Genomic DNA, 26992 nt, shown 5'->3' with positions numbered 1-26992 from the left:
CAACTCGAGCACTCCTACTCGGCGACCTATCTCGATGTGATTGTTGCTCAGTCTAGTCGGCCCATCGCAGGGTTTGGTATTGCTTTTATAAGTTAAGGTACCTAGGTACGATTGCGTTGAGCGCAGCATGTGCCTTCTTTGGGCTGCAGAGAAAGGGGAGTGCCAAGAAGCACCATAGTCAGCCAGCGAATGGCTCACGAGGCTAAACAGTACTGTCAACGTCTTGCACGAATAACGGAAAATGTTGCTTCACTCCGGGTCTACTCCACTTCACCTCAGCCTTCCAAGAGTACCTACCTAGGAGTAGGTAAAGTCATCGTCCTCGTGTTCGTTCAGTACTGCTGCCTGTCTTCACCTTGGCGACGCCGGTTGCCCGGGCCTTCATCTTGCCGTTCTTACAATTCGATGCCATTCGTCCAGCTTCAGAGCCCTGTCACCCCGAGAAGAGGCGGTTTGACACATCTCAATCCGAATGTTCGCTCCTTCATTCATATTTTATCTTCACCGTGCTTGCTCAACGTCTGAAAATCCCTGTCTTCTATCTGCTCTTTGTTGACTTGCGCGTACTATCTTTCTCCAGCTTCGAAGCCATATGTAATAGGTAGCTTATTATCCTGGTCACGCGTTGAACATGGCTTAATGCCACTATATCAACAACATGGAGAAGAACGTCGTCAACACGGAGGGCTCTGCAAGAGAAGACCTTGCGGAGTCCTCGAAGTCATCAAAAGCGATGAAGGGGGCAGAAGAGAAGGCCCCTGATGTTACACCGCAAGCAGCAAACAGTGACGATCCTCAAACGGACTATTCAAGCAAAGCGAAGAACCACACAAAATTTTCTCATTATTGGGTCATTCAGTTCCATCTCATTGATTGATATGAACCTAACGTGATTCTAGAGGATTTTCTCTTATTCCACTACGAGCGACAGGACCTTTCTCATTATCGCTGCAGGTGCACAAATCGGAACAGGAACGGTGAGTTGCAGCTTCTTAGTTTGTAGAATTCATGCTGATACAGAAGCTCCAGACTTTGCCCTTGATGAACATTGTCTTCGGTAATCTCATCAACCGTTCAAGTCACGACTTTTGATAGCTGACTGTTCGCTAGGAAGTCTGGTGGGAAAGTTCAGTGACTACTTCATCCCTGGCTCAACCACCACGAAGAAAGAGTTCCAGGATGAACTGAACAAACTGACGTAAGGGAGCTCGTTTAGTCTACCTCCTATATAGCTCGGCAGCTAATTCTGCCTACGATAGATTGTACATTGTGTACTTGTTCATCGGCAGATGGATTCTATCTTACTTTTCTATGTATGCGTTCCGCATGGTGGGGCTTCGAATGTCGGCCAAGCTTCGTCTTGAGTACCTGAAGGTATGCGTTTTCTGTTGATGTTGAATCGTTATCTTACCTTATGGCATAGGCATTGTTTTCACTTCCTATCTCCACTCTCGACACTCTTCCTAGTGGTCAAGCTTCAAACACATTGACGAACACTTCCAATACCCTACAAATCGGGATATCTGAGAAGCTAGGAATGATACTGCAGTTTACAGCCCTGATATTCGCAGCGATTATCATTGCCTTTACATACAGCTGGTCACTCACTCTTGTGACTTCTTCTGTCCTTGTATTCATGTAAGTATTGGAGCACATTTCCACTATCGAATATGTCTCGTCTTGGGCCATTCCGGTAAAGTAATTGCTGAATTCGCCTTCACGTAGAGCCTTGGTCTATGGTACTGTAGTTCCGATCATCATCAAAATGCAGAAGGAGATGGAACACGCCGATGAGAAGGCCTCCTCCATTGCAGGCGAAGTTCTTGCTTCAATTCGAATGATTGTCGCATGCGGAGCCGAGGGTCGAGTTGCGAAGAAATATTCAGGTTGGATTCAAGAATCTCAGCGAAGAGGCCTGAAAATGTCCCCGATGATGGGAGTCCAGTTTGCGCCTCGTGAGTTGTGCTTCCTCTTCGCTTTTCACAGTCACTGACCTCCCCTGATAGTATTCTTCGCCATATATGCGTCAGTGTTCTCAACTTGTTATACTTGACATGCTGTGTTAACTTGAAATAGTGTAATGGCACTTTCTTTTTGGTTTGGATTCAAGCTGTATCTGGAGAACAAGATCGACAATGTTGGAGACATTCTGATGTAAGTACTTCTAATATTGAATGCTCGGACTCGTATTAGATTTGACCACAGTCCAGCGTATTGATGTCCGTGATGATGATCGCATTCTCGGTAAGCCAGACTGCAGGACCCATAATCGCCGTTACGAAAGCTGCTGCAGCCGCTACCGACTTTTTTGCTGTGATTGATGCCCCCAAGCCCTCAACAATTGGCCTCGTAGCTCCAGAGGTATCTTCTGCCAAAGAAATCACCTTCGAGTCTGTGACTTTTGCTTGTATGGACTCCTCCAGATCCTGCCCCTGACCTATTGTTGTGTCTCAGATACTACTTTGTAAGGGGGCACATTTTGCTGACATCACGTAGACCCCAGTCGGCCTCATGTCAAAGTGCTTGATGATCTGAATGTACTAGGTGCAACTCAGCACATTGTACCGAACTAGACTGACGCTGAAGACAGATCGAAATCGAGGCCGGAAAAATCACCGCCATTGTAGGTGCATCTGGATCGGGCAAGAGTACCATCGTTGGTTTGCTTGAGCGATGGTATGAACTTGATGGCGACAAACGATTTGTTCTTCCAGAGAGTGCTATCAAAGACGAGAAAGCCGAGAAGGAAAAAGAACGAAAGAAGAATGAGGACAAGAATAATGGCATCACAGAAGACCTGGTTGTCGCGGAACCTCCTGTTCTTCTAAGTGGCTCTATATCTGTCGGAGGACACAACCTGGACACAGTAGGTTTGAAGTGGTGGCGATCACAGATCGGTCTTGTCCAACAAGAGCCCTTCATATTTAATGACACAATATACAAGAACGTAGAGTTTGGCCTGATCGGATCTCAATGGGAGCACGCGGATGAAGCAACCAAAAAGAACCTTGTTGAAGAAGCATGCAAGGAAGCATTCGCCGACGAGTACATCACCCGCCTGCCGCAGGGCTACGATACCCCTGTCGGCGACGCTGGCATCAAACTCTCAGGCGGGCAGAGACGTACGTATTAGGTTGTCCACTTCTAGTCTAAGCTCCCCAATTTCTTGTTGGGATATGACTTTGCGTTTTCTCAGTTTGTGATAGTCCAGCAATTATTAACTCCGTCATCTAGAACGACTCGCCATTGCCAGATCCATCATTAAGCGACCTACGATCCTCATTCTCGACGAGGCTACAAGTTCCATAGATGTTCGTGGGGAGCGGCTCGTCCAAGCTGCGCTGGATAAAGTCAGTGAGGGTAGAACTACGATTACGATTGCCCACCGCCTTTCAACGATCAAGAAAGCAGACAAGATCATTGTTCTGAAGAGAGGCAAGCTCATTGAGCAAGGCACACATGACGGTCTTCTCGCAGATGAGAATGGGGCGTACTGGGCTTTGGTCAATGCACAGAAGCTCTCTATGGGAGAAGGATTCGCAGAAGAATCAGACCTCATAGAAAGTTCCAAAGATCCTTTGGCACGAGCAATGAGCACTGCAAGCGGCGAAGCCAAGGTAACAGAATTGGACGCTGCTTGGAAACCAAAGAGCTTTCTTGGCAGCTTTGGTCTCCTTATGTATGGTATGTGTTAAGCAGCTCGGCCTTTCCCTTTGCAAATACTTCCCTCTGTCTCTAGAGGTGCTGGGAGACATGTCCCATCCATTTCAGATAACGCTGACCTTCGCGCAGAGCAACGAATCCACTGGCCTTGGTATCTTCTCTTGTGGGTACAAACCAACTGTCACTACTGTCATCTATTTCACTGACCTCGTAGAATTATCGCCTGCGCTGCCGCCGGTTCAAGTAAGTTCAAATCCTCCATTGGTTGTTTTCGGTTCTGTTTGCTTTCCGTCGACTATGTAGCAGCATCGGCGTATTCCCACCTTGCAGGCCACCTCGTTTTGTTTAGTCGACAAGTATAAGTATCTTGATTTGAAGATACTCATGTTTATAATTAGGTTACGCCATTCAAGCTTTCTTGTTCGCGAAGATCCTGGGAGTCATACAGCTACCTGATGCCGCGCTCGCCAGCGCGCGAGATCACTGGGCGCTCATGTTTTTCGTTCTCGCCCTTGGCTGTTTCGTCGCTTATTTCACCCTCGGTTGGTCGTCCACCAATATCTCCACGGTAAGAACAACAATGTCTACAACGATTGTATGTGCTAATTGTGCCTAGTACATTGCTTGCACATATCGCCAAGAATATTTTCAGAGCATCCTGTATAAGCCAATTGACTTTTGTGAGTCTATTTCCGCGTTCTTCTGCTGGATTTTCTCATCATAGTCGTGAGACGTGAACTTAAATCCTTCATATGAGTTGTCTTTCTGACTCTTTGAGTATTCACTTGACATAACAATACTAACTACGAAACTCTCAGATGATAAGTAAGTCTTCTGGTGTCCTTTGTTCCTATTCTATCGAAGCCCACCTCTGTGGTCTCTCCTAAGATAATTCCCATCTCCAAAACCGGTTCCGGCAGTAGTAATTATCACCTGGGATGGCGTATTAACTCCAATGCAGTGAAGAAAACAGCAGCGGGACTTTGTCCGCCAGGGTAGCGAACGATCCGACCCAGCTTCAGCAGATGCTGGGCATCAACAGTGGGTGTTCTCCGGTTTTCTATTCTCCTTGACGGGTTAGCCGGGGAGGAATATGGTCTTTGCCCTCCTCCTCAGCCAATCCTTTCGGCTCCTGTATGATCGTAGCACTCTTAATCTCTTCCTAGAAGGGAATTACTAACTACGAGCTTTTCTAGTGGCAATGGTCTTTACGGCCGCACTCAGTCTCGTTGGTTGCATAATCATTGGCTTCATTTACGGCTGGAAGCTCACTCTAGTCACCGTTTTTGTTGCAATGCCCATAATCGTGAGTATTTGCTAGCTTATAAGTTGACAATCAGCACTTGTACACATTGTGCTAACATACATCTTCAGATGCTCGCCGGCTTTTTTAGAGTTCGATATGAGATTCAATTCGAAGCTTTGAACCAAGCGGTCTTCGCAGAGAGTTCCAAGTTCGCTGCTGAAGCTATTGGAGCTTTCAGAACTGTCAGTGGTTTAACCATGGAAGAGATGATCGCCCGGCGATATGAGTCTCTACTTCAAGACCACGTCAAGAAGGCCTTTATCAAAGCTCGTTGGTCGACCTTCATTTTTGCTGCGTCTGATTCTGTACAACTGCTTTGTATGGCTCTTGCGTTCTGGTATGGAGGACGTCTTCTAGCCTCAAGAGAATACGATGCTGAATCATTTTTTGTCGTCTACAGTAAGTATTGGTGATTCGATATTTCAATTGGTTTGATGAGACTTCTTGTTCTCTTGATGGATTGTTCAAATATGGCTAACTCATCAAAGTCGCTGTTATAAACGGTGCAGAAGGGGCAGGAACGTTGTTATCGTTCGGGCCTAACCTTGCACAGGCCTCAGCTGCTGCTAACAGAATACTGAGCTTCAGAATTAGACCTAAAACAGGTGCCAAGCCTGCGTTGGAATTGCAAGATATGTCAGGAGGAGCGAAAATTGAACTGCGAGACCTGTGGTTCAAGTACCCCACTCGAGATGTCCCTATCTTTACAGGGCTCAATATCACGATTGAAAAAGGACAGTTTGCAGCTCTTGTTGGTCCGTCCGGATGTGGAAAGACAAGCATTGTGTCACTCCTCGAGCGGTACGTAGCGTAAGAGACTCCATTAACTCAAACATCTGCTTACTATTGGCAAACTAGATTCTATGATGTTCAAAAGGGCAAGATTCTCTGTAACGGAACGAATATCTTCGACTTGGATGTTCGCGAATACCGCAAAGCTATTTCTCTTGTTGCACAAGAACCAACACTATTTCAGGGAACCATCAAAGAGAATATTCTTCTAGGTGTTGACGAATCCACAAGCTTAGAGAAATTGCATTCAGCATGCCGTGATGCAGAGATACACGATTTTATCATGTCTCTCCCTGATGGATATAATACCGACGTTGGAAATAGAGGCATTGCACTATCCGGCGGACAGAAACAGCGCATTTCAATCGCTCGAGCTCTGATCCGCGACCCGCAGATCCTCCTGCTTGATGAGGCAACTTCTAGTTTGGATTCCGAGAGCGAGAAACTCGTACAGGCTGCCTTTGAAAGAGCTGCAACGGGTCGTACAGTGGTTGTCGTAGCACATCGGCTGGCAACTGTCCAAAATGCCGACGTGATATTTGTTCTTGGCGAGGGAAAGGTCTTAGAGACTGGTGATCATAACGCACTACTACGAAAGCGTGGGGTTTACTACCAGATGGTAAGTTGGATGGCCTGGAATATTTACTTCGACCATATGCTGACACTTGAGCAGTGCCAGTCCCAAGCTCTCGACAGATAGGTCAGCTCTGAGCAGTCCTTGCTATGCCATGAACTCTTCTTAGTCCTCCGCTCAGACCATGACTTGGACCCAGACGCCACGATGTACAGGTTTATAAAGGGCAATCATTCCTTCTTTCTTAGATCTATCCTTGCTACAAGCAAATGATTGCTGAACACTTGGCCACTCGTTCCGCTTCTTGATGTACTATAAACCAATCGCTACTTTGTAATGCAAAAATATTGCCTAAACATTCTTTGGGAGACCTGCATAAGAGGCAGGGTCTCAGGCAGACCCGCAGCATGAGCTGTCAAAATACCAAGTGACTGCAGAGTGGCTATCAAGCGTAAATTACTGGTTTGCTTAATCCACCACAGATTTGACTGGACTGGACTGGACTGGAATGTCTTGAGTGGCAAATCCGACTGCTGCAATGCCATGTCCTGTTGTACAAGACTCTGCTCGAGCTTGACTGACCGTTCGATTCATTGCTTATGACTTGTTGCAAATAAAGGTAGGTAGGTCAAATTTATCCCGCCAAGCACGACATATGTCGGCACATGTGACAAGCCCCGGACAGCTCACCGTCTCGGAATTGAAATTTACCAGGTTGATCGGGACCTCGACCTTGGGACCCTGCGAAAATCAAAAGGCCCACTCCACTCACGGATCAGTGAGTAATGTAAACACGATCAAATTCTCCAGCCAAACAGCATCGTCGCTTCATGCTGCACACGCTGTCAGAGTTTGCTGTTCAGCTTTCCACTTCATAATCATCTCCTCCACAGCTAAGGTAAACCTGCCTCCTGTGGTGTTAGTCGACGGTACGCGCCAAGACTAATCAGGTAGTCAATCGCCACCACCCGGCGCATCCCAGCCCCAGCTTTTTGAACGGAAACTAAACAGACAGCTCCTCCAGGACGGGCCAGGCCGAATCATCAAAACAACAACAAATAAATGTTTTCGTTGATCCAACAGCCATCATGATGGCTCCAGATAGACGTCGTAGAAGCCCCGAGGGCTCCAGTATCAGCAGAAGACGCAAAGATCCACACGCAGATTACAACGAGTCACCAAGAATGCGCGCTACGCCTCAATCATACTCATACTCCTCATCCTCATCGTCAAGCTCAAACTCTATCGTCGACATTTCGCACTCCTTTCCCCCGAAGCGCTCTGGCATACGAACTTTCTTCACGGCCCCATCAGAGCGGCGACTGCGCAAGCGGAGGAGCAGTCGTTTGATGAGAAACAATAACTCCTCCTCGTCCTCCGTGAACAGCAATCCAGACCTGGCATACGGCCATGGATATATCAAGCGTCCAAAACTTCGGCGGGTGCGGTCTCGAACCGGGAGGGAGATTGATCGAGAAAAATATGGTGATAGACACAACGAGAGACACTATGAGAGGCATAGCGACAGATATAGCGACAGGGAGGGAGGAAAGTCGCGCCACAATGAGAGAACCAGAGAAAGCACTGGGAGTGGCAGTGCTAGTGGTCGAGGAAAGTTGGGAACCACAGCCGAGATTCTAGCTGTCGGAGCAGGCCTCAGAGCCATTGCATCAGAACAGAATAAGAGAGATTTGCGGGAGGCACGAATGGGCAAAAAACCGGAAATGGCTGCTGTCAGAGACAACAACGGTCACACTTATATCGAGAGTCGCGGAATTGGATCTTCGCGGGTATCACATGGACCGGACGAGGACGGATGGGAGTCTGCTTCGGATTCCGAGTCTAGTGTTGATTCCAGACTGGCATTCGGAAACGATACAAAGGGCGGATGGAGTTTCTTCGGTAGGAAGAAGCACAAGCCGATGAGCAGAAAGAGCAGCGTTGTTGATCCTCGATTATTTGGACCTGCAAACTCACTCCATGGCGTGGTCACTCAACCTGTCGGCTTTGGGGATGTCTCCTGGACCTCGACTAGCGACTTCGGTGACCAGCGTGAGGTATTTCAGCAAGAATCATATTCTATCAGACCTCAGCAAAGCCATAGCAGCTCTATGTCCCAGGTTCCTCTTCAGCAAGTTCCCCCAATGCCAATGTCGGAGAGCGATAGGGGCGAACCTCCCCGATACACCTCAGAACCACAATCCTACACCCCGATCAGACCGGACCCTGTGCCCATTCAGATCCAACATCCCAAACCTTTCACCCCTGTGTCCCAGAGCGTCTATGAGCCAATTTACCCTACCAGGTCTGAATCGGGCGGCATTCTAAAGAAGCCGCCATCATCTTCTGGCCGCGGAAAGTCTCTTGCCGAAGTGGCCGTTGCTGGGGTAGCCGCCGCTGCTATTGGTAGCATGATATCGTCTGCAAGAGATGACCGCAAAGATAGACAACGAGAGGAGGAAATTGAAGCTTTCGAGAGAGACCGTATCAGACCTCGTGAAAGTGAGAAGCGAGAGACGAAAGATGAAGGACGACGAGACAAGCGTTCCAGTCCGCCGCGTGAAGACCGCAGAGACAAACGTCGGGACAAGGACAAAGATGAGACTGAGGAACGGCGTCGAGTGAGGAAGCGAGACGAGCGTCGAGGAGAGACACGTGATGAGAAAGAGGAGAGACGCGAGAAGCGACGTGAAGAGCGACGAGCTGCTGAACGTGCGGATGATAGATTCGACTCACGCCGCACGAAGAGCGAGGCTTCTGTCTCAACTACCTCCGTTGACCCTTTCCAATTCCAGGTCGATCAGAATGCTTTCCCCACCCCAACGATCGAAGCTTCATCGGGCCATAAGCGAATCGAGTCTGTTCCCACAGTTGTGACGGTTGAGCGAGAGCCAGACTTTTCACGTAAGCGGAGCTCCTCAATCAAGGACCAATCTTCCGCTCCAGTATCTGAGCCACGGGGAGACCGTTCAGGCTCTCAGAAGGCCTACTCCGACTGGGATGAGCAAGAACAGCGCTACAGGGGAGGAGAAGTGCGGGATCGTGTTCTTCACGATGCTGAGGCTACGATTCGAGATGCGAAACACTTCACTGGACCTTATGATACGTCTGTTATCACTGCTGTTGTTGCTGCTGAACACCACCGCGAGACGAGAGCTGATGAGAGACGACGTGAAAGACAGCAGGACGCCAAATACGATGATTACGATTCAAAACCTCGTGATGCGACTCCCGCAAAAGATCCCATTCAAGAGGAAGCCGACAGAGCGTACCGAGAGATTGTCATGGCCCGGAAAATTGCATCTCAAGTCATTCGTTCTCGCAGTCCATCTCCTGATCCCTCGGTTGTACACAAATATGAGAATAAGGATCAGGAGCAAGAGGTTATTCGAATTGTCACCCCGCCTGGTATGGAAGAGCATAAAGGCAAAGGCCCGTATGATGCACCAAATGCCGACTTCCGCCTGGATCACGTATTAGAGCATCCAAGAGACCTAGAAACTTTCAACATTCCTTCCTTCAGTCTGAGCCGTTCGAATACAGAACTCGCCTATCTAGTGCGCGACCCTGACGCTTCAAAACCTCGGCCACTTCTAAACCTCGTTCGCCCAACTCCAACCCCATCGCCTCTACCTGAAAAGCAACTTGCTCGTTCCGATTCAAGTCGCAAGACCAAGTCAAAGGACCGCGAGTCCTCAAAGCGCTCATCATCGTCGGATATTGTCATTGGGCCGAAGGGCAATATCATCGCTTCTCCAACGGCATCAGCTGTCTCCAAGGGAGTTACATGGGGCGAGAACGAAACCAAGCACTACGAGGTAGAAAGCCCGTCTGAGCATCGCGATGAGTTCGTTTCGAATGTGGAAGTGAAGCCCAGTGACGGTTCTATCGAATCTGCTATTCCGAAGGGGGGTAAGGGATGGGGTGCTATCGCTGCCGGGATCATCGGAGCTGGCGTAGGAGCGACTGCCGCAAGCGAAATATCCAAGTCATCGAAGTCTCATGAGGGCTCCAGACCGGCTCCTTACGAATACCGTGGTGTCGTAGTAGAGCCCGAGAGTCCGACGCGGGGAGAGGAGTATCGTGGCGTAATCATTGAACCAGAAAGTCCACCACGAAAGCAGAGACAAAGAAGCCCGCCATCTCCTGGTCCAAAGCCGACAATGCCTCAAAGCCCTCGCAGTTCCCAAATGCCAGGTGCTTTTGATGATGATCTGGACTTCACAGCAACAGTTGCAGCTGGACTCCAAGATACTGGCTTTGACCCTAACATTGTGATAGACGACCCAACATTCCGCAGGCGAGATTCGCCACCTGGCTCAAATGATCACAAATTTTATCAAGCTCCATTTGCTGAGACTGTCACTGATCTCGGAATGAACCCATCTGAGATCTCGAGGACTAGAGGCACGGAAGGATTCATCATTGGAGAGGTTGCTTCAACACCCAAGGATTGGCCAGTTGTTTCGCCAATTGAGGACGTCGATTCTCACAGCAAGCTCAGCAAGAAGGAGCAAAAGAAACGCGACAAGGCCGCAAAGCGACAAGGCGGGGTTTCAACTCCAATTGAAGAGCCAATTGTGTCCCGGGAAGTCACTACGACAGAGCCCGAGTCTTATTTTGAGGCACCGTTGAGCAAGAAAGAACAAAAGAAACGTGATAAAGCAGCAAAACGACAAGGCAGCCAAGTTGAAGATGCCCCCCCAGTCTCAGAACCGTCGGTTGCAGCAGAGATCGTGCAAGAGCCTGAAAGCTACTTCGAAACCCCCAAGAAGTCTAAGAAGACCAAGGGGGCGTTTGCTTATGACGATCTTGTTGGCGAATTGCCTCGTGAACGCACTGTCTCTGTGCCGGTTGATGCGTTTGATGACTTGCAAAATGGGCAAGATGAATGGGCGGACAGCTCGAAAAAGTCAAAAAAGAAATCGAAGCGCGATAGGTAAATGCTCCTCGAAACTATTCCTTCTCATCTACTTTGCAATCCTGTATGATCTCTACTTCTTGGCATACTCTTGATCATCAATCTCTGAAATCACTAGATATTGAGAATACTGACCCTGATATCGTTTACAGTGAACATTACGAGTCACCCGCCATATCTGCCCCCATTGAAATTACGTCTGAATTGGAACGTGCGAGTAGCAAGAAGTCAAAACGTGACAGTGATCGATATGAATCTCCAGCTAGGTCAGCGCCATCGTCAGAAATTTCGTCCTCGAGCAAAAAATCTAAAGAGAAGTCAAGTCGACGAAGTGGTCAGTTTGACTATGATCCAACTGATGTTGCCCTTCCAGCTAGTGGTGCAAATTCCGAGATCTCTTCAGTGAGCAGAAAATCGAAGGAGAAATCGAGTCGCAGAAGTGAGCAGTACGAATTTGACCCGACAGAGGTTTCTCTTCCACCAAGTACACCTTCCGAAACTAGTCGAGACGGGGATTTTGAAGATGCTCGGAATACGCGGAGATCCTCCACGAGGGACAGCGGCATCTTCAACAGCGAAGACCGCGGGGAATCCCGATCCATTGTCTCCACTGGGACGCCACGATATGACGACCCAGAGCCTCGGAAGAAGAAGAAATCAAGAAGTGGTACGAGTGACTATGACGACACGAGGTCGGTTACCTCTGCTCCAGCCGGCGACGACTATGACGAGAAGAAGGGTAAGAAGAAGGACAAGAAGGGTGGTGGCATCTTCTCTGGCCTTTTCGGCTCGAAGTCCGAGTCGGGGATTAGGGATGAAAGTCCCAAGCGTTCCAAGGACGACTTCGAGGATGTCAAAAAGAAGAGCAAGAAATCGAAGAGAAGTTCTGTCCCAGATTCATCCAGCATATACGGAGATATGGGATCTGTCTCTGTCAATGACCTTTCACGAACTGTTTCCAATAGTCATAGCCACGACAATGGCTCGTATGCATATGACGACGGAAATGATGACGCGCTCCCCAGTGATGGAGAGAAGAGGAAGAAGACCCGTTCAAGATCTGAAAGCACATCATCCAAAAAGGATTCTTTTTTAGATAAAGCCGGCACCCTTGGCGCGGGTGTCGGCCTTGCCGGTGTCACTGTTGCTGCAATCACCGCTCAACATCACTACCAGCAATCGAATGCCGAGAATGCTAATGGCAGCACGGCCATAGAGCGAACTGTATCCAGAGGCTCTGACCAGCTATTAGGCCGGGATGAGATCCTAGATCCTGAAATCACACAGCGACAGTTCAGGCCTTCAATCGATCCTCAATATGGCGACCTTTTACCTCTGCCGCCAAGCGATCCTGCTTCACCTAACGCTGAACCACTTGATGACCTACCAATCCTACCTGATAGCCGCCCAGATACGCCAGAGTCTGAGCGGCTAGCCAGAGAGAAGATCAGAAACGCTGTTCGCAGGAACGTGCAAGATACGCCAATGAAATCTCCGAGTCAGAGTCAAGTTCCGTTGATCTTTAAGATGGGGGGGAACAGATCCATTCCTTCTTCGCCTAGCACAAATCGTGCATCCCCGCTACCATCACCTGCAAATCCTGGCCAAGAATCACTTGGACTTCAAAGACATCGGTCTCGACCGACGTCCTGGGATAACTCGAAAGAGTTCAAGCCCTTGTACCTTGTAGAAAGTACACGACGAGGCTCCAATGTTCAGCTTGCAGATGATGAGCCTCTTCCCGAACTACCGCCCAGTCAACGAACATCCAGGAGTTCATCTCAACTTGATCGCTCAGAAGAGTCTCATTCTGGTATACAAGATCGTGGATTTGAACCATTATCCATCAATACGACTCTCGCCTCTGCCCCTGGCTCGGCAGATTTACTTGGATCTGGACAATCCACACCAAAAGCAAATGTGCCACGAGGTTTTGACGACATTCTGGAGACTCCAAAGCACTTTCAGTTGTCCGATGCCGTTACTGAAGACGCCACCCAACATGAAGGGCCGGTAAAAAGTGCGCATTCCAGCTCTCTCAAAGAGGATGCAGTAAAAATGACTGTTGCTGCCGGACTTATTTCCAGTATTGGTTACTTTGCCTCAACTCACACCCACCCCAAGACAAATGAATCATGGCTTGACAAGTTGCCTTCTGCAAAAGATCAACAGCCGCCAAGGGATGTGTCTGATGCAGCTTCTCAAGTGTCACCCATGGAGAATTTGCTGTCAGGAGAGTCTCGCCCATCATCCGTTGATCCTGTGAGCAAAGACAGGAGCTCATACCTTCTCCAGTCTTCACCCATGTCCAAGAAATCCGGCGACACGAACCTCAATGATCGAAATATAGGTTCTCCAATTAGCAGACAAAACCTACAGTCGGATAGAGACGCACTTAATAGCATCCAGGAGAGATTCGACGATGTTGGAGCGATTGAATCAGCATACGATGTCAGCGAAGATCGGAAGAGAACGCTCGAAACCCTTTCTGGCTTGAGGGACGACTTGATCCCGCAGCCTCCATCCCGTGATATCGAGGAGCCGAGCGATGAGTTTACCTCGTCAAAGAAGTCCAAAAAAGACAAGAAAAAGGACAAGAAAAACAAGGGATTGTCACGTTCTGATGCGAATGATGACATCTCGCTTCCTGAGCTTCGGGCTGCATCTATTCCGGATGTGACCCTACCCATTGAGTCCGAGCCTGCCGAGGACTTCTTCTATTCTTCCAAGTCTAAAAAAGACAGGAAATCTAAAAAGAAGAACAAGTCCACGCTCTGGGATGAAAACGAGCCCCTTCCACAACAGACCAGCGAGCCTTCGATGCCAATCGGCACGGACGAGCCCGAATCAGACACTTTCTTTGATGCTGAGCAAGGGCTTCCCGAGACCATAAGGTCCGAAGAAATCGCTGTCCAGAACGACGATATCTTGAAATTAAAGGGCCAGAAAGGCAAGAAAGACAAGAAGAAGAACTCGGCTTTTGCCTGGGAGCCTGAAGCGAGTGAGATGCGATCTGAGGCAATTAACCCTGCTCAAATTCCTAGTGATAGGCCAAAGTCCTGCGATGTTCAGCAAGATCTGGATCAAGTCCAACCCAGTGCTGAACTTGTCACTCCTGTCGTCGAAGGCCATGATGAGAAGTCGTTGGTTTCCCATTTCCAGGACTCTGACCGCGGACCAGAAATGAAAGAAGAGAAAGCGCTTGACCCGAGCCAATTCATAGAGGAGAAATTAACGCCACACATATCAACGGAGGAGCATTTTGACGAGCTTCCTTCGTCCAAGAAAAAGGGCAAAAACGACAAGCGGAAGTCGAAAGCCGTATCTGACTGGAATGTGCCAGCAGAGAAAGAAGGACTGCAGCAAACATCAGAACCATTGTCCGGCGTCATATCCGATTTCGTGTCCGCGCCCGTGGAGGCCCATCTAGCCGAGGAGATTTTCTCTTCAAAATCCAAGAAGGACAAGAAGAAGGATAAGAAGAAAGCGAAGGGAACTGCCTGGGAAGCTGAGCAGGATCCCACGCCACAAGTTGACCCAATTCTCAGTGGATCCAGCCAAGACACGGCAGGAGAAAGTTCTGCCCTCAACGATACCCCTCAATTCGATGACTTCTCTACCCCAAAGTCCAAGAGCAAGAAGGGCAAGAAGTCGAAAGTCACTTCTTGGGAGTCAGCAATCGATACACCGACTGCAAACGACTTGCCAACCTCGGCTGAGGAAAATCGAGAAGCAGACCACGACATGTCGGTAGCAGCTACAGAGTCTCAAAGCATTAACGAATTCACTTCCGTGTCGAGGAAAGACAAGAAAACGAAGCAAAAGAACACATCACTGTCTGTATGGGACGGCGAATTGGAGAGTGATTTGCCAGTAGCCACCGTTTCCGTTTCCGAGAGCGGTCCCGATACCCAAGATACTGCAGAAGGATTGTTTGAAGAATCTTCTTCTTCCAAACAGAAAGATCGGAAGAGAGACAAGAAAAAGAGCAAATCAGTCCTGGGTTGGGAGCCAGACTTAAATGAAGCCGAGACACAACCGGCTTTGAGGCTTTCAATGGATGATACGCCGGCATTTGCTCAAGAGTCTTCATCCTCCTTAGATTTGACCCATCTCTCTGCCAGTCATGAGGAGAAACAGGAGTCTACGATTACTGACCTTCCACAAGGCGCACAACAAGAGCTAGAGCAACCCTTGCCAGAACCCGCAATTTCCTCAACCCCGGCGACCCATGACATCGACAACAATGCCTTGAGCAAAATTGAATGCAGCGACTTACCTCCAGATACCACATCTCAAAAATCCCACCCCGAGGCTGGCGACCATATCCCTCTCAATGACGAATTAGAATCGTCTAAGACCAAGCAGTCTAAAAACAAGGGCAAGTCCTCTATGAATTGGGCGGATGAAGTCGAGTCCAGCTTACTGGAGTCTGCACAAATTGACAATGACCAAGCACCAATTCCTGACGCAGCTCTTATTGACGACTTCAACTTCGCGGAAACCAAAAAGGGCAAGAAGAAGAAGAAGAACAAGTCGACTCCCGTTTGGGAACATGACCAGGAAAGCACTGCGGCGCAAAGCTCCGTGGAAGTCGAAACGCCTGTATTCAACAGCGCTGTATCGGAGATAGACAAGCAGAGTCGCAGGAAAACTCAGCAATGGGACGAGCCTGAAATAATGCAGGAGCAAGCTCCAGTGTCTGAAACCGTCAGAAGTGTCGACACAGAAGTATTTGATGATTTCACGGCATCATCTACCAAGAAGGGTAAGAAAAAGTCCAAAAAGACTCGTCCATTTGGCGGTGATATTGATGAAAGAGAAAACCTTGAGGAGGTTGCAACATCTAGCGACGCCATAGGCCTATTGCCCGGACCAGAAACCCCATTGTCAAGACCCACCCCTCTCGGTGGACCTGGAGGTTGGCCAATCACCCCTGCAACTCCCCTGACTGGCGGTGAACAGCCCAGCGGTGAAGTACCAAGCTCAAGTAGCAAGGGCTACTTTCCAGCAGCTGCAGCAGCTGTTAGTGCTGCCATCTTCGGCTCGAAACTTTCTCAAAATGATTCTTCTTCATCCACGAAAAAGATCCCCATGAATGATCCAGATTCGACCTCTGTTGGCACTGATGAGCCACTGAAAATAGAGACTGAGTCTAGACCACTTCCCGATGGCTTGGCTGCTGGTTATGATAATGATCAAATCAGTCTCGCTAGACAATTGCAGGAAGAGTTTGGCAAGAAATCATCAAAAAAGGACAAGAAAAAGAGGCAGAGCTTACCGTCAACGCCAGCTGTACTACCTTCAAGATCTAGAGGCCTTGACGACGATACCGGAGGTCATCCGCGTGCCCGTAGCCTCTCCATTGGACCTGCAGCTGATCGTTCCGCCATGAGTCCGACCACCAATCAGCGTAAGAACGTTTACAGTGAAGACCAGCTTGAGCTTGCTCGACAACTTAAGGCGGATTTTGAGTCTGGAAGCAAGAAATCTAAGAACAAGAAGGGGAAGAAAGGTCGTTCAACTCAAGATGACGACCTATATGACAAAGACTTTGAGCCTGATATGGCTCAGACTTTCGACGACCCAGTTGCTGCCACAGGGGAAAATGCCACAGTAGCTGAAAGTTCAGATGCCGGGAAGCCGGATGGTTTTGCTGCTGGGTATCAAGAAGACCAGCTGTCTCTTGCACGCCAATTGCAAGCCGATTTTGCCAAAAAGGCTTCGAAGAAAGATAATAAACGTCGAAGCACGTCACAGACGCCGGCAGAGCATGTACCATGGATCGATACCATCGCAAATCAGAGCCAATTCTCTAGCTTGGATCCATTGTTAGGCGGTGACATTGCTGCTCTGCCTGAAGCGGCTGTTCACGAAGACCCGCCACTACGCGATGGTCTTGATGTCGGCTACAACACCGATCAACTAGAGCTGGCCCGTCAATTGAAGGAAGAATTCGGTTCTGGTTCTAAGAAGAAAAGTAAAGACAAAACGGCCAAAAAGCGTGGCAGCCTAGTTCAAACCAACAACGAAGATGACCACTCATCTGATCCGAATGCTGGTAGTTGGGATGACCAACCAGCTTTCGACGCCCTGACGCAAGATCTCGAATCGTCTCCGAATGCTGATGCCGACTTTGCTGCCATTGGGAAGAAATCAAAAGGCAAAAAGGAGAAGAAGTCCAAACGTGGCAGCTTTCTGCCAAGCACTCCAGATGACGTGTTGCCATCAGGATCTGGTTTCGAGAAGCCTGCCTTATCACATTCGGACGGTGCGGGCGCTGTTTTCACTGAAGAGCAGCCCACCGAACCGGCATCTACAGAAGTAGAGGATGAATTTGCTCCGATTGGCAAGAAAGACAAGAAATCGAAGAAGGGCACAAAGCGGGGCAGCCTTCTCCGAAGTACGATTGACGATGAATCCTCGGACATATCTGCCAAGCAAGATGAGACCTCATATGACGCCACTGAGGACAAGTCAAGCAAGACACAGGCCACGGAATCTCCTGCTGCAGAGCTGGACGAAGGTTTTGAATTCTCTACTAAGAAAACGAAAAAAGACAAGAAAAAGCGCCAAAGCTCGCCAGCCGTTGAGGACTTCTTCGACCCATCTTATGATAGGCAACTAGTGCCGAACGCCGAGTTGTCGAATGTCGATACTGCGGATGCATCATGTACAAAAGTAGTTGGCGACCCAAACGATGATTTTGGGTTCCCTCTGTCGAACAAGGACAAGAAAAACAAGCGTGGCAGCTTACTGAGAAACGAATCGTTCAATATTAATTCCGAGGGCCAGTCCGACGAACTTGGGGAAGAGGAGAGTAAAAGAGATGCCTCTCTCAACCTAGTCATTGATGAGCAGCAAGACAACTTCGACATTTCGCCTTCAAAGAAGTCTAAAAAGGACAAAAATAAAAGAGGCACTCTACTTCGCAATGAATCTTTCAATGCCCATGCCGAGGGCCAGGTCGAGAGCAGCGACGGCCAATCTAAGTCTAGCAATGATCGCGTCTTCGATGAAGCTGCCATTGCTACGCCAATCGACGAGGAACAGCAAGACGACTTCGATTTCTTGTCTACATCATCAAAGAAGAAGCGAGGAAGGCTGCGAACGAGTGCCACACTCAAAGATGTCTCGGAACCTCAAGTACGGGATCCAGTCTTACAGTCCGAGGCTGACACCACGGACAAGGACGGAGCAGCACCTTCAGCACTGAACCGTGATGTCCAATCAGTTGAATTTGCGACCAAGCCCAGAAAGACTGGTAAAGACAAGAATAATCGCAAAAGTACCCGGCAGACATTCGATGCAGAAGACTCTTTCAAGAACTCGGACGATCCCTCATCCTCCAGAAATCTAGACCTAGTTTTTGGGATCGCCACGTCAGAAAATCAAAACCAAGCCTCGCCCGATGAGCCCTCTTCTGAGCCAGCCACTACCCGTGTACCTGAAGAGGAGAATGTTTCCAGCCAGACTGCGTCTCAGACAGAGAACGAGAAACCAGAAGACGCTTTCGGAGACTTTGCATTCACCAAGAAGTCGAAGAAAAAGGATAAGAAGCCGAAAGGTTTTGGGAAGACTGTTCTTGAGGACGAGTCGAGGTTTTCCACGCCTCCACTAGATCCATCTTCCGAGTCAAAAACTGCTGATGAGGCGTCCCGGCCAACGAAGCATGCGTCGGAAATCTTTCCTTTAGGTGGTGATGAGGAACAGTTTGTCAATTCTTCCCTCGCTCCAGCTGCTGACAAGCCCGTGGATAATTGGGATGACTTCTCAACCAAGAAATCGAAGAAGAAGAATCGCAAGGACTCGTCCAAACTGGATTCGGAGAGAGTTTTCATACCGTCTGAGCCCATTTTGGAACCTTCGAAGGACGTCGCGCTGACTCCTTTGCCCTTAGATCAAATCGCAGGAGACAGTGAAATGCCCGAACCTAGAGAAGTGGAATCAACAACGACAACTGCTCTGAAGGATGGCGATGGCCTAGCGGACGAATGGAGCTCTTTCACTGTCAAGCAAACCAGTAAAAAGGACAAGAAGAAGCAAAAAGCTTCCTCCCAAACTGGTTCCACTCCTTCTGGAAATTCAAACCCATTGGATATGGATTCGGAGCCAAGCCAATTTCCTTCAGCCACCATTTTTCCAGATGACATCAGAACAGAGTCATTCAACAGTGAAACTCCCCAATCTCAATTGTCCGACGGGATGAAGGCTATAGCCACCAAAGAAATGGAAATGGAAGAACCAGTTGATGCCGTGGCCTCGTTTCCATCAAAGAAGTCCAAAAAAGGGAAGAAGGACAGGAAGTCTGCGACTTCAACCCCGGTTGAGTTGGTGATCTCACCGTTAGCTGTAGATGTCTCTATTCACGAAGGAGACAAGTCGACCTCCACCAGCTCACAGGAGGTCAACATTTCAGAGGACGATTGGGGCGCGGTTCCATCCAAAAAGTCCAAAAAGGCTAGAAAATCGAATAAATCGGGTCACTCCACACCGATCGAAGAGATGTTGACTGCAGTATCAGAGCATAGTTCTATAGACGAGTTCAAAAAATCGCCGTCGCTAACAGAGCCTGTCCCAGCAATTTTGAAAGAAGCCACTGAAAGTTCCAAGGAAGTCCAGGAAGATCCTGTCTCTAATTTAGATGACAAATTTATCATTCCTGACCCCGCCGATGAATGGGGATCGGTACCAGCTAAGAGGTCCAAGGACAAGAAGAAAAAGCGTGGTTCTGGGATTTCCACGCCATTTGAAGACATATCACCTCCAGTTTCCGAGCAGCCCGGCTCAGCAGATTTTAGCCAATCTTCGACACAGCGGGACCTCGATCTGGATGGCACTGACAAGACTGGACCACCTATCGAGGAAACAGTTACCGTAGAAGAACAAGGTGAAGATTGGGATGACTTGTCTTCGAAAAAATCCGAGAAGAAAAAGGACAAAAAACAGAAGCATTCCGGTCTTTTCTCCCCTTTAGAAGATGCGCTACCTCATGGTCAAGAAGCGGATGATGTAAGCCAACTTGTCATGCCAATCGAGTCAGAAGAAGCTGCGGCGCAAGTTGAGAAATCCACGAAAGAAAACGGTGCAAGTGAAGCCCAAGATGACGAGGAATGGGCAACTTTCTCTGTCAAGCCAGCCAAGAAGGATCGGAAGAAGCAAAAATCTGGCCTCTCAACGCCCGTGGAAGAAGTTTCCAATCCCAAAGTAGATAAGAAGCCTGTCGAAACTGGCGAGTCGTCAGAGCCAGTCATCGCTTCGGCAGAGGATACCGTGCAGGCTGAGAAGCTCCACCACGTTCAGACAATAGAGGTGCTCAAGGATCAAACGGATGATTTGGGAGCATTCTCTGTGAAATCCTCCAAGAAAGGCAAAGGGGAGAAAACCAAGCGGAGCTTGGGTCTATCTACACCAGTCGAGCAATCGGTCCTACCAATATTAGAACAGTCCACTCTCGAGTCCGACGTTCCTTCAATTCAGCCAGCATCGTCAGAACAAGCATCCATCGATCTGATCGGGCCACTCACCTATGCGGAGACGAGAGAACCCGTAGTGGACAATAGTGATAAATGGGGTATGGAGTCTGTCAAGCCGTCGAACAGCAAAATGAACCACATGTCTAGGCTTTCAACGCCTATTGATGCATTGTTGACACAGGATGAGCCTGAGCCCCTTTCTGCCGACCCCATTCAAGCCACAGCTTCACCTAGCATGCCAGAAGACCTTGGCCCTGGACAGACCTTCGAAGCCATGGACGAACAAGATGAATGGAGGACTTTCTCGGCACCCAAATCAAAGAAGGATAAGAAAAAGTCGCGTCAATCGGGCATGTCGACACCAGTCAAAGAGCCAGTGTCTGACCTCCAGCCTGAGTTGTCAGCCGAATCAAAGCAAAATGTAGCCGACCGTGCAGGACCCGTGGAAACACATAGCCATGACAAAGTGGAAAATCGTCCACATGACCAGGCAGACGAGTGGACTTTACCCTTAAAGAAGTCCAAGGATAAGAAAAGGCAGTCTTCCCAGCCGACAACACCTGTCGAGGAGCCTTATCTGTCCATTACTCAAGGAGCTCCATTGGAATTGATAGAGCCGCTCGATGCTGTGTCAAATGAAGCCCTGAGCTCTACACATGGCGTGGTAAAAGATACTGGTGAAGGGGAGCACGAAGATGATTGGGGAAGTTTCTCCAAAAAGAAGAAGAAGAAGGACAAAAAGAAGGCAGGGTTCTCAACACCAGTTGAAGCATTACTACCGCTTACCGATAGCCAAACTTCCTCAACATCTGTCCAGCAAGTTGAGGCTGCATCAGAAAAGGTGGATCCCAGTGAAGAGACGACGATCAAATTCGAGAGTCAAGTAGATGATGACTGGAATTCTTTCTCGACGAAGAAAGGAAAGAAGGATAAGAAAGGCAAGAAAATAAAGTCCGGTCTATCAACGCCAGCTGAACAAGTCTCGACGACCTTACCCAAGCAAGAAAATCTGGTTCCCACGGAACAGACAAGTGGCGCAGAACAGATCCTGCAAAATTTGGAGGAGTCACCGAGCCGTGGTCTGGAGCAAGATTTGGGACCCAGTGAAAATTCAGCTGCCGACTGGGCCTTTTCATCAGAGAAGAAGTCGAAAAAGGACAAGAAGCGCGAATCCGGCATCTCGACGCCAATCGACGACTCGCAAGTTCTCGATGAAGTACCCAGTCCGTTAGACAACACAAGCACACAAGCCAACATTGCTGACTCCAGGAGCAAGGAAATTGATCTCCCAGCTCATGACGCCGATGCCAAGGACCAGACTCCCTCCTTCACAGAATTGGAAGATGCAGCCAAGGACGAAACTCTACCTGAGGAAGATTCCTTCGGATTCGTCTCCAAGAAATCCAAGAAATCGAAAAAGGAAATGCGGAAGTCAGGCTATTCTACGCCAATCGACGAAGAGCAAGTTCTTGATGCGCCTAATCCAGCGGTTGCCGCCAGTCAGTTCAGGAACTTCGGCATCAAGGATCAAGACGAATCTCACTCCAAACCTTCATCTGTTATGGACCATGATATACTCCAACAGCCACCGGAGGAGATTTTTGATTCGGCTCCTAAGAAGTCCAAGGACAAAGAGGCCAAGAAAAGATCCCGTGCTCGTTCGGAGAGTGGACCCACTCTTGAACAGCAAGAACTCAATGCGGATGATATGCCACGACCTACCAGCCTTGTCGCCCTGGAGCATGAAGCAGAAGCGCAGAATCTGTTCACCAGCGATCTATCCCGAAAGTTGTCCAAAAAGGATAAGAGAAAGCGACAAGGAACAGTTGATATTGTGAGCGACAGCAAAGGACCAGTTCCCGCGCAAATGACTTCCTGGGTAGATGAAGTCGAAGAAGCAGAAGTATTGAGAGCTCTTCCTGTAATTCAGGAAATTGCCAAGGACGAATCTTTGTCTCACATCGCGCCCACCGTCGAAGCAAATCCTGACGACTTTGTACGCCCCAGCAAGAAAGGCAAGAAAGGGACGAAAAGAAACTCCGTCTCGACAGATTCCACACCCGTGGCAGAGTCCCTTCAGCGAACTGATAATCGAGATTTGCTTCACGACTCATCAACTTCAAGTCATATTCCTGACATGGTAGCAACCGGAGCTGCCATTGCGAGCACCGCTCTCCTTGGTAAAGCAGCGACGTCCCACGATGATGGCGGTACAGCCAACAGCGGGTCATCTTCAGGAGCGGCTCCACCAACAAGAAAACTTTCTAAGAAAGAAAAGAAAAAGAAGAGCATCGATCGCAGAGCACCGCGAGAGGATGACATATTTGATGACCCCGCACTCTGGGAAGGTGCCGATCCAAAAATACACGAAGAAGCAGAAGAGGGAGTCGACGATGATGACGGATTCTGGTCTCCTCCTCAACAGGAGGAAGAGCCAGGCATATTTCAGGAAGCCAGTCAAGAAGACAATACTGAGAAGGAACACCCAACTGCCATGCCACCAATAGAGGCTACCAAGTCAATGTCCCCAACGGTTGGTACATTGCCTAAGCCACAGTCCAGAGATGGCCACGTCCTGATGCAGGAAGAACCCAATCCTGTCCACCACCGTCACCCTTCTTCAAGCCACGATGTCACAGAGTCTCCTGACTTATCAGGGCAATTCCAACCGCTGAGTGATCATGCGGACGAGTTTATTGTCTCATCCAAGAAAAAAGACAGAAAAAAGAAGAGCAAGAGCAGTTCCAACGACTGGGAGTCTGAGACTTCACGAGATCTAGATGTGGCACCGCCAGTCAGCCAACTGTCCACTGTTCTTACACCAACGGTCATTGACGCTCTTGTGGATAGAGAAATGCCGTCTGACCAGCAACCAGCTAGCCAAGAACACATCTTCACGCCAACAAAAAAATTGTTTGAGCAGCAACACAGCAACAAGGACACTCCTAGCCAAGAAAATTTCGAGCTCGGTCAGTCCAGACCACAAAGCAGATCTTTTCTTTCCAGAATCTCGGACCTTCCAGTCGTGCACGAGGAAACCTCTACGCAAGTGGAGACCGAAGAAAGTCGTATCCATGATGCGGAGGCAAACCGTGATAGCGCTTTTGTTACTGGCTCTCCCATTCCACCACAGCGTGGCTTTGCAGATAATCATGATCATGTCCGTGATAGCGGCGTGCATCTACGCGACTTCTCGCCCGCCGAGAAAACGCGAGCTCCTGTCAAATCTACTGATGAGGCCCTTGCAAGACTATCATGGCCATCAATAGATGAAGAATCCGAGACTGTAAACCTAAATACCGCTCAAAGATCCAAAGAAACGAAGTACCACATCGACGAACTACCATCCACTGAGTCTCATGATTTCAAGCAGCCAAAGGGCGAGACAGCCACTGATTTCTATCGAGTGCAGAGAATGACTCCTATAAAGCATTATGAGGAAGAGACTTCAAGCCGAGACCTTCTCCCATCTCAAAGAAACAAGGAGGAAAAGCACACAGATCTTCATCGAACGTCTACCATCCATGTGCCACGAAAGACAGAGGGACAGAGTCTGGTAAAGCAGCGTATGCAGCATTTTCAGCAATTCGACACTCCAGACTTGTCTCGATCTCCAAGACCCCAACTCTCTTCGTCTCGTTCATCCGAGAGACTTAAAACTGAAAGACAAAGGGAGAGCTTTTCCGAAACTCCCTCCGTCCAATCTCTCAAGAAGGTTCAAAGCGGGCGACCCAGGGACGAGAGCCACACGGAAGTTCCTTCTCTTCGGTCTCTCGAGAAGCACAGGGATGAGAAACAGTCAGAAACCCCACCCAAGTTCGAACGACCGAAAGAGGCCAAATATCCTGAGCTCTCCTCATCTCCAAGGCCGAAAGCTGAGCGGCCCTTGGGGATAAGTGAGATTGAAGCTGGCGCAGCCGTTGCGGGTGCATCTCTAGGGTTTGCCGCCGCACGGAAACTCAGTCAGGAACAACGTCCTACCAGCGCGCAAAGCCAGAGATCAACATCGAATTCCAATATCAACCGGCTCAGAACGCCAGACGCTAAGCGACCAGACAGTGTCACCAGCAACCGTTCTGGAACCCCACCACTCAGAAGGAGCGATCGAAAGAGTGGGGACCTAAGGTTTCTCAGCCAACGGAGCAAGCCGGACCTCGCCAAAGAAGCTGAGCTTGCAACCTTAGAGACTCCAACTTCAACTCCAACTCCAGCAGTCAACACAGCAAACCCAACCGCAAACGAGGGCCGGGTCCGGGCCAAAGACATGGCAGATGTCTATGTAAGTCGAATCTTGATATCACCTCGAATACTGCTAATCTATGAACAACAGGATGGCTTTGGTGAAGGCCGCATGGGCTCACCACGATCTCCGACTCGACCCCACTCCATGCGCCGTCGACAAAGCATGCAGGTCCTCGACCTCGAACAAAAGCTTGAACAATTAGCTGCCGAAAACCGTATGCTGGCTGATGCAAAGGCTCAAGCTGATCGCGCCTTGCACTCGAGCCAAAATGCCCCGTCGGCCTTGGTCGAAAAGGATGCTGAAATCGACGGTCTCAAACGTACTCTCGAGTGGCTACAAAACGAAGTTACAAGGCTTTCCGAAGTCAATGAGGGTCTGACAAGTGCGAATATGACCATTGCGCGGCAGCATGGAGACCAATACGGGATACTTGAATCACAACACACGCAGACTGCGCGCGAACTCCAAGAGGTACGCGACGCACATGAAAATTTGTCGGCTGGTATGGAGGGCATCGTTAGGAACGAGGTTCAAAATGCTGTATCGGATAAAGACCGCGAGATAGCTCAGCTACGGGCTGAACTGGATGCAGCCAAAGAGCAAATTCGGGATATGCAAAGGCAGATCCTTGCATCCAAAGCCAACGACCTCGCATTCCTCACCATCAGAGACGAGGACTACTTCGACAATGCGTGCCAACAACTGTGCCAGCACGTTCAACAATGGGTTCTCCGATTTTCGAAGTTCTCCGATATGCGAGCGTGCAGACTTACAAGCGAAATCAACAATGACAAAACAATTGATCGACTTGACAACGCAATTCTGGACGGTTCGGATGTCGACAATTACCTCGCAGATAGAGTCAAGCGTCGGGATGTTTTCATGTCGATGACAATGACAATGGTGTGGGAATTCATATTCACACGATACCTTTTTGGCATGGATAGAGAGCAGAGGCAGAAGCTCAAATCTTTGGAAAAGACGCTTTCCGAAGTTGGACCTGCAGCGGCAGTCCACCAGTGGCGCGCCACCACGCTTACCCTGTTGGCAAAGCGTGAAGCCTTCCGTGCACAGCGAGAGCAAGATACCCAGGCAGTTGTGCATGCAGTTCTTGAGACCTTATCAGAGATCCTTCCCCCACCAAGCCATCTCGAGACACAAATCGAGGAGCAGTTGACCAGGGTTATGAAAGCTGCCGTTGATCTTTCCATTGAGATGAGATGCCAGCGCGCCGAATATATGATGCTCCCACCTCTGCAGCCAGAATATGATGCCAATGGGGACCTGGCGAGCAAAGTGTCTTTCAACGCGGCGCTGATGAATGAGCGTAGCGGGGACACCGTCTCCAATGAAGAGCTTGAAGAACAAAAAGCAGTGGTGAGGATTGTCCTTTTCCCACTGGTCGTCAAAAAGGGCGATGACAGCGGAGAAGGCGACGAAGAAATTGTGGTGTGCCCTGCACAGGTCTTGGTTGCAAAACCAAAGAAATCAGTTAGGGTTCTGGCACCAGAGGGGAACAATTCAAGGATTTCGATGCAGAGCTCAATGCCTGCTGGCGATAGCGTGATTTAGACGGGCGAAATATCTTGGTCGGCGAGTTTAATGACTGCATAATAACGATGGCGTTTCTGGTTTAGAGAACGCATGATGATTTGTAGGATTTGTTGTAGTTCTTGTAGCTCTTTACTTACCTTAACAAATAATAACTAGCACGGTTTATGAGGCTCGGTCCAGCTGCTTAGTGGTCCATGTTATTCTTGAAGGTTTGAACGCAAGCTGTAAACATCAATATTGACGAGCACGGGGTGGGATATTCCAGCCTTGCAGCCGATTCCGGAGCAGGCCAGCGCCAGATCCTCGGTCCCCCACAGGCGTGTGACGAATGCCCAAAGGGCAAAAGTAACCTTCAAATAGAGAAGGTAAATGCTCCGTTGTCCTGTCAGTCATGCTTTATGCTTGATGATTCACCTTGTAAAGTTACTTCCATGCCGACGAGGGGCTCAACGCACAAGGCAAG

General features: G+C 49.1%; 2 protein-coding genes across 2 annotated transcripts; both read left to right on the top strand.

Moving 5' to 3' along the window:
* Nucleotides 1–658: 658 nt before the first annotated feature.
* Nucleotides 659–6461, top strand: ONS95_007805 (uncharacterized protein; the record flags this gene model as incomplete). Its single annotated transcript, XM_058501325.1, has 23 exons — nucleotides 659–850; nucleotides 900–977; nucleotides 1030–1057; nucleotides 1111–1198; nucleotides 1260–1374; nucleotides 1424–1638; nucleotides 1726–1955; nucleotides 2007–2025; nucleotides 2077–2154; nucleotides 2211–2407; nucleotides 2497–2537; nucleotides 2591–3122; nucleotides 3235–3684; nucleotides 3793–3826; nucleotides 3878–3906; nucleotides 4062–4231; nucleotides 4280–4347; nucleotides 4625–4704; nucleotides 4860–4969; nucleotides 5038–5368; nucleotides 5458–5770; nucleotides 5828–6380; nucleotides 6435–6461. The coding sequence occupies 23 exons, from the start codon at nucleotides 659–661 to the stop codon at nucleotides 6459–6461; spliced, it is 3978 nt and encodes a 1325-aa protein (XP_058362643.1).
* A 584-nt stretch (nucleotides 6462–7045) lies between these two features.
* Nucleotides 7046–26547, top strand: ONS95_007804 (uncharacterized protein; the record flags this gene model as incomplete). Its single annotated transcript, XM_058501324.1, has 3 exons — nucleotides 7046–11274; nucleotides 11409–25011; nucleotides 25063–26547. Exons 1-3 carry the CDS (start codon nucleotides 7424–7426, stop codon nucleotides 26545–26547), a joined length of 18939 nt encoding a protein of 6312 aa, XP_058362642.1. The 5' UTR covers nucleotides 7046–7423.
* Between the last annotated feature and the right edge of the window lie 445 nt (nucleotides 26548–26992).

This window comes from Cadophora gregata (genome assembly GCF_030347475.1).
Source record: "Cadophora gregata isolate MNR1 chromosome Unknown scaffold_2, whole genome shotgun sequence".
NCBI classification, from domain to species: Eukaryota; Fungi; Ascomycota; class Leotiomycetes; order Helotiales; family Ploettnerulaceae; genus Cadophora; species Cadophora gregata.
Note: the sequence above shows the minus strand (reverse complement) of the source record. Positions and strands in the feature narration are given on the sequence as shown.